This window comes from Trachinotus anak, unplaced genomic scaffold, assembly GCF_046630095.1.
Source record: "Trachinotus anak isolate AG129_WGS33_773 ecotype Australia unplaced genomic scaffold, CSIRO_AGI_Tana_v1 ptg000021l, whole genome shotgun sequence".
In the NCBI taxonomy this organism is placed as follows: domain Eukaryota; kingdom Metazoa; phylum Chordata; class Actinopteri; order Carangiformes; family Carangidae; genus Trachinotus; species Trachinotus anak.
Genome location: NW_027273872.1, coordinates 6,071,376 through 6,083,668, shown reverse-complemented (window position 1 = coordinate 6,083,668; position 12,293 = coordinate 6,071,376). Strand labels below are relative to the sequence as shown.

General features: G+C 41.0%; 1 protein-coding gene and 1 long non-coding RNA gene across 3 annotated transcripts in view; one reads left to right on the top strand and one right to left on the bottom strand.

The window, feature by feature from the left end:
- Nucleotides 1-12,293, top strand: part of LOC139637939 (C-terminal-binding protein 1) — a 29,578-nt gene that overhangs the window by 1,425 nt on the left and 15,860 nt on the right. The window contains exon 2 of one of the 2 annotated variants that reach the window (XM_071506949.1): nt 169-196. Coding sequence is in view for 1 of the 2 variants with exons in the window: in XM_071506948.1 (XP_071363049.1) it covers nt 7,941-7,980 (40 nt within the window). In the remaining variant the exon portion in view is untranslated. Of the gene's footprint in view, nt 1-168; nt 197-7,011; nt 7,981-12,293 lie in introns of those variants that run through there. The other variant, XM_071506948.1, reaches the window with a different exon arrangement.
- LOC139637946 (uncharacterized) overlaps nt 4,806-12,293 on the bottom strand; it is a 69,181-nt gene continuing 61,693 nt past the window's right edge. The window contains exon 8 of the long non-coding RNA XR_011694727.1: nt 4,806-5,481. This is a non-coding gene — a long non-coding RNA (uncharacterized lncRNA). The remainder of the gene's footprint in view (nt 5,482-12,293) is intronic.

Below are 12,293 nucleotides of genomic sequence, written 5' to 3'. Positions count from 1 at the left end.
TTACTGTTATTACCTTCGCCAAGTAGGTTGTATGTTTTTACCTGTGTCTGTTTGTTTGTTTGCTCATTTTTCATCAGTATTATGCAAAATGTCCTGAACCAATTTGCACCAAGGTATGTACTCTAATTAGTACCATTCTAGTGAATCATGTTTTCTTGTATTCCCCAGGGCTACTGTGCATAAACTTCAGGAAGAGGTGAGTCTGAGTCACATGAGTCACTCTTTACTTTTCCATAGAACTGTAATTTAACGAGACTAGATTCCTGTTATTCCAGACACCACTGCCTCATCAACTCCAGGCAGAGGACAGTAACATGTAGTGTAACCAAATCTAATCAGAAACAGATCAAATTCTCATTTTCAAACAAAAATACCAAAAGTTCAGTTTCCAGATTCTCAAATGTGAGGATGTGCTTCATTATTATTATTATTTTTTGATCCTATATCATCATAAATCAAATACTTTTGGCTTTTGAGACTGTTGGTTGGACAAAATAAGCAACTGAAGATGTTGCATTGAGTTCTGGGGAGTGTGATCACGAGTTTTCATATATATAAATATTTCGGACATTTTAGAGATGACAATCAAAAGGTTTTAACTAGATTAACTCATAATGACAGTAATCATTGGTTATATATCCCTGCTGTAGTGCCCAGGGATAAACAGTCACATCCAAATATTCAAATAATACAATGCATAATACAAATCACATGAACCATATAAACCTTAAAAAAAGAAGGAACAGTATGAGTGAAGGGGAGTGATTATGTGACATTCTGTCATAACTAAGTGTTACAAATGTGAAGCAACGAGATGTAAGAAATCAGTGGGGAAAGTGGGAAAAAAGACTGATGTTAGTGGAAATAAAAAAAAAAAAAAAGATTGATTTGTTTGAAGGAATTCTGAATTATGTTCGTTATGGTGGAACCCAGTCTGGGCGTCAGAGCAGCCACTTGAAATAACACCTCTGAAACCTATTTTATATCACAATGTTTTATTCCACTAATCATGAAATGAACTCATTTGAAAAAGAAAGACCACCTTGTACCTGTTGTATTTATCATTCCATAGAATTAGGGCACATATTATGTAATTTCTAGTCTTTTTAGATATTGAAAATACATATGAATCCCCCCCACACCCGTTCCATTTCACAGCCAGACCTCTTTTTCCTGTGTGAGTGAGAGCACCCTCCCCCCAGCCACAGTGAACATATTGCCATTGGCCGCAGTCCAGTGCCAAGCAGTGCTGATTGGCTGGCACAAACTGTAATGGCTTACAATTGGCCCATTATCTGCTGCATGCCCCACATCCCCACACCCCCCACACAGCTTTGGAACAAAGTGGAACAGTGGACACAGAGACAGGAAGGTGATGCAAGGTTTGTGATGTATTTTTGGCCCCATATCGAGTGCTTCCTGTGTATAAATTGTGTGTAAATGTGTGTGTGTGTGTTCAAATGTGTGAGTTTCTGTGATACTAGCGGCTGTGCTGCAGTTAGAGGAAATAACTCTGGGCCAAGCCAAATAAGGGAGGGGGGGGTCTGAAAGTATGTGTACTTATAATATGAAGGCTTACTTATGTGTGACTGTTGAACATATTAATGTGTTTATTTCTGTTTATTTGTCTACAGTGTACATGACAGAAGGAGTATTGTTTATTAATGAAAAACCTGGCAGGGAAATAGTATCTCTGCCTCTTTAAAGATGGATTTCGCCCAGAGTGGTTGTTGAGTGTTGGTGCAATTCAATGAAACTAGAAACAAGCTGTGGGTCTTTAATTCTGATGGACTTTTGGCTCTTAACATCAATTTTCATCTTAAATAATGATTTTATCAAACATCCAAGATTAAAAAGTTCTTTATAAAACCTTACCCTGCTGATATCCCAGTCTCTCAGAGTACAGAGTCAGTCTGCAGGCTTTTAAATGTACATCCTCTTAACCCCAGGTGGGCAGTACAGTCCTTTCATGATCATCTTCATTAGCATACATTGTCAGTTAAAGACATGAGGAGTTAAGAGCTGAATTAACTGTCATTTTAATAAAAAACTGAAAATTACATGCTCTAATTTGTCTACCAGTATTTTAAATTTGAACTCAAACATGCTTGCTCTGTGTTATTTGAAGACTTTGTCAACTGTGCATTTAGACAAGAAGTTTTTGCTCTTACTGACAAATAGCTTTAAAAGTCTCTCATGTATGCTGGATATATTTTAAGTGAGATCACAGGTGTATAAGATACAGTGATCACTCTTTAATCAAGCTTATACATCTTATAAGAACCCATTTGCAAGCACAGTAGAGCTGAAACAATTAGTTGATTAACTGATCAGTTGAACGATCTGCAACTATTTTATTAATAAATTAACATTGATGTAATTTTTCAAGTAAAAATGCCAAACATCACTATTTAAGCTCCTTAAATGTGAGGATTTAGTGATTCTCTTTATCTTGTGTGATGGTAAATTTCCCTCTTTGGGTTTCAGATGGTTGGTAAGACGAATGACAACATCAGAACATGAGATTTCGAAAGTTGTGACAGGCTGACACTTTAAAAACCAAACTCGAAATTTGACCAATAATCAGCAGATTACTTGCTAATTCAAATACGCTGTAAAATACAATGTAATTACATTACATTGCACAGCACACATTGCAAATGAGACCCCCTGGATTATCACTGATATAGATGGCTAAGCATTTTAAAAATATTTATCTTTTTCTCTGCTGACGGCAGAGACGCTTCGGTTTTAGAGCCAAGATCAATTCTCATATAATACAATATAAACATTATCCGAATAGATGAAGAAAAAGTAATAATAATTTCCTAAAAATTAAATAAGAGGAGCAAATGCTTCGAGAATAAGGGGCTTACAGTGTATTAAAACAGGGAACAAGAAGCTCTCTATGTGTCAGTATCTCTAACGTTGAGACCTTGTACCATTACATGTTATCGAAGACTGAAAATCCTCCACATCCAACTTGTTGTGATATTCATGATTCTTCTTCCTTTATTCTGCACCCTTCTCTTATCTTTCTCCTTATCTTCCACCCCCTTCCTCCCACTCTGCTTCTTTATTATACTGCTTTCTTTTCCTGCCCCCTTTTTCTCATATCTCATCTTCCCTCCCTTTCCCCCTTCAGTCTTCTTTCCCACCCACCTGCTCCTCCTTTCATCTCTCCTGCTGGTCCCACCTACTCTACCTCCTTTTGCTCTTCTTTTCCTACCTCCCCTCCTTCCTCTTCCACACATGGGCTAGATTCTTCATGCCTGCGGTCTCCTCCCATAGTAGATTAGCCAGTTTCTCCAGTATCTGCTCTCTCCTCTGTAGCAGTGTCCACATTGTTCTGCAGCTCACTGTCAGCATCTCTATATCCACAGAGCTGTCTGTGTACGTGTGTTTTTGTGGCTGCGTCTGCGCGTTTGCAGCTTGTAGCTACAGTATGTGTTGTGCGTGTGTGTGTGCATACATCCACGTGTCTTATGCATCTTTGTGTGTGTGTGTGTGTTCGTGTGTGTACACGCTTTGTTGCAGCTGCATTATTTTGCATCATGTGTTTCCTCGTTTGGGCCTGTACCACAGTATGTCAGTGCAACTGTTGAGCATGCTTGTGTATCTATTTCTCCGTGCACAAGCTTGTATCTTTGTGCATGTGCAGGTATGTATCTTTGTAATTATGTGTCTGCGTGTGTCTGTGTGTGTGTGTGTGTGTGTGTGTGTTTGTGATAGCTCTAGGTCTAGCTGGCTGTCAGTCTTGATAAGGCCAGCGGTTGGGAGGCGTTAGTCGGGGCTGCTGCTCGCCTGGCCTCCGCATGGTGGATCTGCTGAGAAGGAGCTGAACCATTAGACACGCTGCAGTGACTACAGAGAGAAGAGAAGGGGTGGGAGGTGGGGAGGGTGGAGATGTATGGTGTGAAAGCCAGAGATGGAAAAAGAGAGTGTAAGAGATGCAGGATTTATTTGGGGGTGGGCAGGTTTGGGAGGGGGGGCTTGATGGAGGGGGAATGAGATTGAGAGAGAAATTGGGAGGGATAGAAGACAGAAAGCAAGATGGGCAGATGGAAGAGCAGGAGGTAAAGAGATAGAAAGAGGAGGATGAGGAGGAGGGGGGTAATGCCGGCAGAGGGGAGGTGGAGGAGGAAGGTAGATGGGGAGGGAGAGTGAAGAGAGACGGGGTGAGGAGTGGAGAAGAGAAACTGAAGAGGAGGAGTGTGACAGAAACAAAAAACAGTGGGTGTTGAGTGATAAGGAGAGGAAAGGGCGTAACTGTTAGTGTCAGAAAATATACATGTGAACACAACTGTCATGGTTTGCACACATGAAAGAGTGAACGGTGCAATTAAATAAAAACAGTGTGAGGCAGGGAAATCTTTTTCTCTGTGCCGTCTCCTCTTTCCTCCCCTCACCTCGTCTCTCCTCCATGTTTCCCCCTATGAGCAGCACAAAGTATACTATCGATCATTCCATGTTCCTGCCCTCTAAGAAGCATTTGTTCTTTTTTCTCACCCCCCTTTATCTCTCCATCTCCCCCTCTCTCTTCTTCTTCTTTGCGTAGCTACAACAATCCAGCTATCATCGCTGTGCACTCTTTTTCTCCTCTGCCCGCTCTGGTTTAGAAACACTGAATATGTTTCATGGTCCCTCTATCTCCCGGGGTACATAAGAGGTGGCTGGAGTTGAAGTCGCCATCGACCTTGACAACAAGATAAATGTGTCTGTAGCTTCTCACACTGTCGACTACAGGCTGTCAGTTTGAATTTGGTGTGAAAACCAAAGCTGGACTTGTACACCTAACACAAGTCTTGTTATAGCAGCAGCAGCAGCTTTAAGACACGGACGTCATAGCAATAGCTTCAATGTGTGGTGTGGTAACAAAATGTCATAGCGATATTTGTCAATTAGCAAATTAATCAGTTTTGGGTCTGAATTGGCGTGATTTCTTGAGTTTATGGTTATCATGACATGACATTAAGCAGCTCAAGTGCTTCTTAAAATAGCAAGTGGCTGATACTCTCTGCAATGTGGAGCAAAATTCGATGCATCACCCCCTCACACAGCCTCTAAATCCCATAGCAAACTATTAAAGTATCCAATGTGATTTGAACATTATTTATGCTTCAGCACAAGGGCTCCTCTAGCCTCACATATCAGCCGGACTCTTTATAGTGGAAAAAGAGAAACAAAGTGCCTTTTTTTTTTTAAAGAAGTCTGAAACCTACAGACAGGCTCAAATTGTTGTGTTCAGATGCCAATACAGCTGCAGTTCAAAATGTGATTTCAAGTCAGCTTCTGCATGATGAACACGAGGGGTTTTACTGCTAACATTACCACAGAAGCAGACCTGAAACTCCCCCCTCTGCTCAGCGCTGCCATGTGAACTGAGAGAATCGGGCATTTGGTGTTTATTCGTTTTGACGAATGATTGAGTCAAAACTTCTCCCACACCGACTCCTCCTTCTTCACAAAATGAACACACACCTAGAGACAGAGATTAGTAGTGTCAGTAGTAGCAGTGGTATTTGCCTGCAGCAGTCACAAAACATGCACGTTGCTCATTTTCCTTTGAAGCTGAAAAGTGATTTTGAAGCTAATGAGCTAAGAATAAAACCAGCAGTGGGTGACAGGAGTGATGGGGGGGAGTGTGGGGGGGGGGGTAATACAACCAAGGCACTGTCTACTGACAGTGTTTAAAACAACAGTTTCCCTGACCCTCTTTTTGGATTTGGACAACTCACCCACTGGCAGTGTGTGACATTTACCAATAGTGAGGATGTGATGTAACCATGATTGCTGCTGAACTAGGTTAGGCCCGGGCAGTTAGAGGCGTGTGAGGCCGCTTATATCACTGTAGTTTTTATCAAGTGGCTAAGTGTAGATGAGACTGACTGTACCATCACTGCTGCAGAAACACAAAAAGGTATAAAGGTGTTTACAGACCAAAGCCCAGCGCCGCAAAGTTTAAGTGATTACACACTGTAGCACTTAAGTAAGCATCTGAATAAAAAGACAATCTGATGCCACCCATAGTTATATACACGTCAAACTTACAATTATGCAACTATACATTAATATATGGATGTCTTATTATGATATTTTAATGGTAAATAAGAATCAGGAAACTGAATTTGAGCTCTCAGACCCAACAGAGAAATCAGTACCTGTTGCAGAGTACAGGAAGATCAAATTACGGAATCATAGATGTGGATTAATTCGACTATTGCCCTGAAAGTTTAAAGTTGTGGAAACAGCCACAATACTGTGCTCATGTTAAGAAAATAAGCATATTATAGAAATCTTTGAAATAAAATGGTTTTATCAGTTAGATCACTTTCTGAAAGGGAAACTGCACATCTGCAGATAGTAAAAACTAATGCTATTCAGTTTTTGATTTATAATTACTTTTTGTCTATTTGGATCATAGAGGAAAATTAACACCAGTGTTTATTTTTTAACTAAATTTCAGTAGTTGTATGATTAGACTAAAAAGCCAAAGGGACAGTTTTCCATCCCAACCCAATTTAAACACAGCTGAACTGCCTGAGGGTTTTACTTAGTGTAAAAACTCTGTTTACGCCTCCCTGAAGGCTGACATGTCTTTTACAGGATTAGACATCTCAAGGACTCCACACTTTTGTTCCACAGATAAAAATCAACAAATTCAAATACAGTTTTCTTCTGTAACAATGACAGTATTATTAAAATATTACATTTACCACACGCTTTATATAGCTGTAATAATTCCGAAGCACTATAAATACATTAGTTGCATTTACACAATCAGGTCAGATCAGAATCAGATTTTACTGAAGGTATTTTAAAAGATGGTGTGTAATATCAGATGTGATGCTACTTACCCACTTGACAGAGAAAGATATGCACCTATATTCGTACTTGCCACGTGTCTGTGTGAAAACAGTACAAATACAGCTGATTCAAACCTGCAGAACTTGCAGAACTAGTAAACTGTGGGTTTTAATGGTCATCAGCAACTGAACACCTAACTTCATTATTTGCAAGTTTGAATGTTTTAAAAGAAGTCCAACACACTTTGTATCTCAGAATTGAATTTGTAGAATTGCAAAAGTAAAACTTGTAGAGTTAACAATAAAAGAACCAAAAGAGCAATGAAGTTTGTCTTGGAGACTCTTTTGCAGGGAATATCATTATTTATTAGACGGGCACACTGATTATAGTGTCATAACAAGTTGTTGCCGATTACAATTAACTTTTATGAGCTTTGTAATGATTTTTCAAGATATTAGAAAGAACAAGTTTTTCCTCTCTTGCTTCAGCCGTGTCATTGCATAACTCTTCTTTCTTTTCTTTTTTTTCCCCCTCCCTGTCGTCTTTCAGGAAACAAAAGATGAATTTTGGCCGGTGTTAGCTCCTCCCCATTCCTGCTCTGTCTCACACACACACACACACACACACACACACACACACACACACACACATACTCTCTCACTCTTTCTGCTCTCTTTCTCTTTTACACACTCTTGTCTTCCTGCAGCAGTGCTTGCACTCAGAGTATTAGTGTGTGTGTGTGTGTATGTGTGTGTGTGTGCGCGTGCACATTTTCTTTTTTTGGTGACAGAGACAGAGGAAGACACGGAAAGACAGAGAGATTTGCTGTAATAGAAAGTAAGAAAGGGAGGGGAGGGAGGTAGCTAGAGACGGCAGGGAGGGAGGGACGGAGGGGTAAGACAGATAGAGAGAGCGGGCGAGCGAAGGGGACGGAAGGGAGGGGAGAGAGCGAGAGAGAGAGAGAGAAAAGAGGGGGAGCACATGTGTATGCTTGTCACTAAGGGGCTGGGAGAAGGACTAAGGGAAGCGAGGTAGCTGGCCACAGCCGCCATATGCTGACTGGATTCCTGTTCATGTCTGCTGTGTGAAGACTGTAGGTTTCTGTTGTGTGCTGGCCGGCTGGGGAACACACCATGGGAAGCTCACATCTCCTCAACAAAGGCATGCCTCTAGGTAAACAACGAGCACTCTGCTTTTATGTGGGGAACTGTGTGTGTGTGTGTGTGTGTGTCTGAGTGTGTGTATGTGCCAATATTTGTGAACTCAGTGTACATTATTCTGCCTTCCTCCTCCCCTCCCCCTTCTCTCTCTCTTCCTCTCCCTTTTTCTGTCTCCTCCTCCTCCTTCTCTTCTTAATACTCTCATTCCATTATCTTTTTTATCGCTCAGCCTCTCTCTCGCCACACAAGAATGGTTAGCCTTTTTTCTACAGCGCTGTGTGTGTGTGTGAGTGTGTGTGAGTGTGTGTGTGTAGAGGCAAATATCTGCTATTGAAGGCTGCTTGAACACCTCCATTTGTGGCGACAGAAATAGATCTCTCTCTCCTTCGAGGGCTAGCAAGGACATGACACATATTTCCCTTTCATTGTGCTGCTTTTACGAAGAGCGGTTGCCTTCACTGAAGCACACACACACACACACAGAGTCACACACACACACAGAGTCACACACACACAAATAAATAAAAATCACAGGCATGAGAGCGCACACATACTCACACATGTATGGGGAAGTGTACGCCTGCATGCACGCAGCTGGATTCACACACAGGTGACAGATGCACCTTGTGATAAGGTCTGGAAAAGACTATTCTAGAAAATGGGATCAAGGTAGGGCTGCTTAGGAATAAGAAGGTGGGGGTGTTGTGGGAGCAGGAGGAGGAGGGTGTGAGGATAAATGATCATCCACCCTACAGCTGAATTATTGTATCTGTGGTCACCTAAATCTGGATTTGTGAAGCTGTTTCTCCCCAAAGAAACCAGAGATTGTAACGTGATGTCATCAACAGGCTGCGGGCTGTGTCTCTTGATGACATCAAAGATTAAAGTTGCAGCTCTGATCTTTTTGCCCCCTCCTCCTCCTCCTCTTCCCCTCCATTTTTTTTTTTTCTCGTGTCGGGAGAGATCTTCTCTATATCCGCCCCAACTATGTCCCAACAGCTCGAGAGTCCAAGGTCACAGGAATAACGACTGAAATATGGTTCAGGCAGGTTTGCCCTTTTTAAGACGCTCGTACATAAATCACCACCAGTCAATAATCGTGACACGGATCTGATCATCGGATCTGTTTTGGCACACAGTGAGGATTGCTGAACCTCTGAACGTCTGTTTTAAAATCAGTTTGTCATCCCTGCTGATTGATGGATGTGTTGACTCGTGTTTTGGAAGGCAGGGGTCCTCTGATCTGTGACTGTTGAGTCATGTCTGATCTGACTATAAAGACCAACATCTATGACACACACACGTCAGTCACTTCCTACATCCCTTGTAAGCTCAGAAAATATCTGGATAAAAGTCATAAGTGCAATCTTATTGTTCATTTGGCTAATTTGATTGGTGTATTTGACTTTACAGAATAATTTCACAAGCTGTTTAAAAGGTAAAGAATAATGTGATTGTGTTTCATAGATCCAGGCAGTTTCCCACCAGGAGGTGAGGTCCCATTATTGTGTCATGGGATAAAATCAAGGAAACGGCTCATGTTGTGACATGTCGCCAACTAACGAAAACCACAACCCAATGTCACTTAGAAGAACTATTAGTTTACAAGTCATGGACACACCTGCATGACAGACTAACAATGAACGGACACTTGGTTTTAATTGATTAACTGTTTAAAAAATGTTACTTTTCATGAGCTTTACTTACCTAAAACACTCAGATGTTTCTTTTTTTTTTTTTAAATCATAGTACACACTTTAAATACTGAATTATTAAATTGCATAATTGCTTTCACATTTTTATTTGAACTGTATCACCCTCACAGATGAGCACTTTGACTTGAGGATTTGATTTAAGCAGGGAACCTGACTAGTCTGAAAGAATAGACAGCGATGCAGGTATAATTGACAGCACTTAGAAATCTGAAGCCTCAAGTGCTGAGCAAGGAGACTATGTGGTAACAGCCACAGAAAGGCTAGGTCTATTATGTCTAATGCATACAAGGAAATATTTGAGATAATAAGAAAAGCAGCAGTGAAAGATCTACCACCCACTGCTGAAAGGTTTGGCATTTCAAGACCTGATATATGCAGTGAAGGTTAGCCAATATAATACTTGCCAGTTACATTAACTAAATGGAAACAATTTGTTCATTTTTATTAAGAAATGCTATGCTAAAAAGGGAAATGTAATTGAGAAGCCCTGCAGTCTAGACAGGTGGCTAAATACAGTGCCATCATATACAGAAAAAAATAACAGGCCTGTAATGTAACATCCCAAAACAACAATCAGTAGACAGGCTATAATTCTCCTTATGAGCCCTTAATGAAAAGCGCTCATTACTCAGGAACATGCATTGTTGTTATTAACTTATATGTCTGCAGAGTCAGGTGAGTCTGGTTAGTGTAAGACCTGCAGCTGGAAGAGCTCACTCAGCTGGCAGCCATGAAGCAGGAACTCAGAGACAGCTGCCTGCATAGTTTTGCTATTGGTGTCATCACACACAGGTTTACAGTCATCGTCTGCACTAGGAGGCTTGTGTTGCAATATTTATCAGGTGGCAGTAACTTTGGTTGTCTCACTGTTTAAAATCGCCTTTTGTCTTTTCATCAGAGAACGGAGAAAAATAGAAATGTGGTCGGCTAATGAGCGTGTAGGTCTGCCACTGATGGACTCTCTGGTCATCTACTGATAATTGAGTATAAAATAAATCTGGGCAGACTAAAGGCTATCAGCTAGATATTATGAGCCAGTAATAATAATAAACTGCCATATACTGATTAATGGGCCAGCTCTAATTAACAGGAAATATACGTGAAATTAAACCATTTTTTAATTTTGCTGGGAAAGCCTTTGAACCCACTCAAAGACCCCTTGTGGGTCCTTGGACACCAGTTTGGGAACACTTTATCTAAATACAATAAATGTCTCATGGCCTTAATAATCCATTAATGGGGCACATTTACTCCAGACTGTATCCAGACTGACCCCAATCCAATTGAAACTTGAAAGCGATTGTGACTTTCTTCTGCATATTAACAGTTAATCCAATATAATGGGCCGACGGCCATACAATAATCCAGTTATGGCCCTGTATTTAAATGTAGCATTTCCTGTAGTGCAAGTATTGTATAACCCAGTACTAAACCTTTTTGGTTTGTGGCAGCTTACAAATCAGCATTGTCTATTGGTGACACCCCTCACCTTGGATATGTACAGTGGTGAAGAGCTAGTTTTCTCTTTTCAGGTTGTTAATTTGACTTCATTCTTAGAGGCCTACGGGTTGAAAATAACTTATCATTTCACATCCGAAAAAACTGCTATAAAATCTAATGAAATACACACGTTTTTAGAAAATGTGTTTTCTAACCGCATGGAAAGGCTCCATATCCAGCCTCAAATGTTCTTTTTTCTCTAGTCTCTTATTCAGTGCAGGGGTGTGTGTGTGTGTGTGTGGAGTGGCTGTAGTGGCCACAAGTGTATAGCTTTATTGATCTATTGATTTAGACCTTGGCAGAGGTTACTGTACAGCTGAAATTTGTCCTTTCAAATAGCTGATCTCCATGCAGCTTCTATCTGCACATAAAAGCAAGTAGAGCTGCTGTAAAACTGAGAGATGTGTAAATATGCACTGGTTGTCAGCCCTGCTCAGACACAGGGGTGAATTAACTAAGATTTGCATCTTCGAACTTTGACCCTGAATCGGACACCACAACTAAGCTGCAGCCAAACGTCGTACCTCCTTGTCTGTTTTGCTGCTTGTGTCTTAGTAGTGGGAACAAAAAGCTGACAAACCTGAACTGGATCGTTGATACACAGCCTGCAAATTAAGACCTTGCATTTGTGTGTGTATGAGTGTGTGTGTACTAGTCAGTGTGTGTGAGAGAGGGAGAAAGAGACGACTTGCAGGGTGATCATTTCTATGTGTAAGCACTTGGATATATCATATATCACTGCATATTAGTTATGTCAACCAGCATGGATCGGTGTGCTGAGTATGCACCTGTATTTTTGTACATGTGGGTAGGGCAGGTTGTGCGTGTGTGTGTGCGTGTGTGTGTGTCAAGCTACCTGAACGCTTTGTACCTGCACATTCAGCCGTTTTTAAGTAATGGTATAAAACACGGCTTTTCTAATTCTTAGAGATGCACGGGACAGGAAAAGAAAAAAGGGAAATGGCAAGGGAGATAAAGAAAGCCTGGGGAAATGAGACTGAATGAGAGATGGAGATCTGAAAATGAGGAAACAAGAGATGAAGGGATGGCAGGATCAACACTGAGGGGGTGAAAGACAGATATGGGGGCTTTTTGACCACGTCATGTTGCT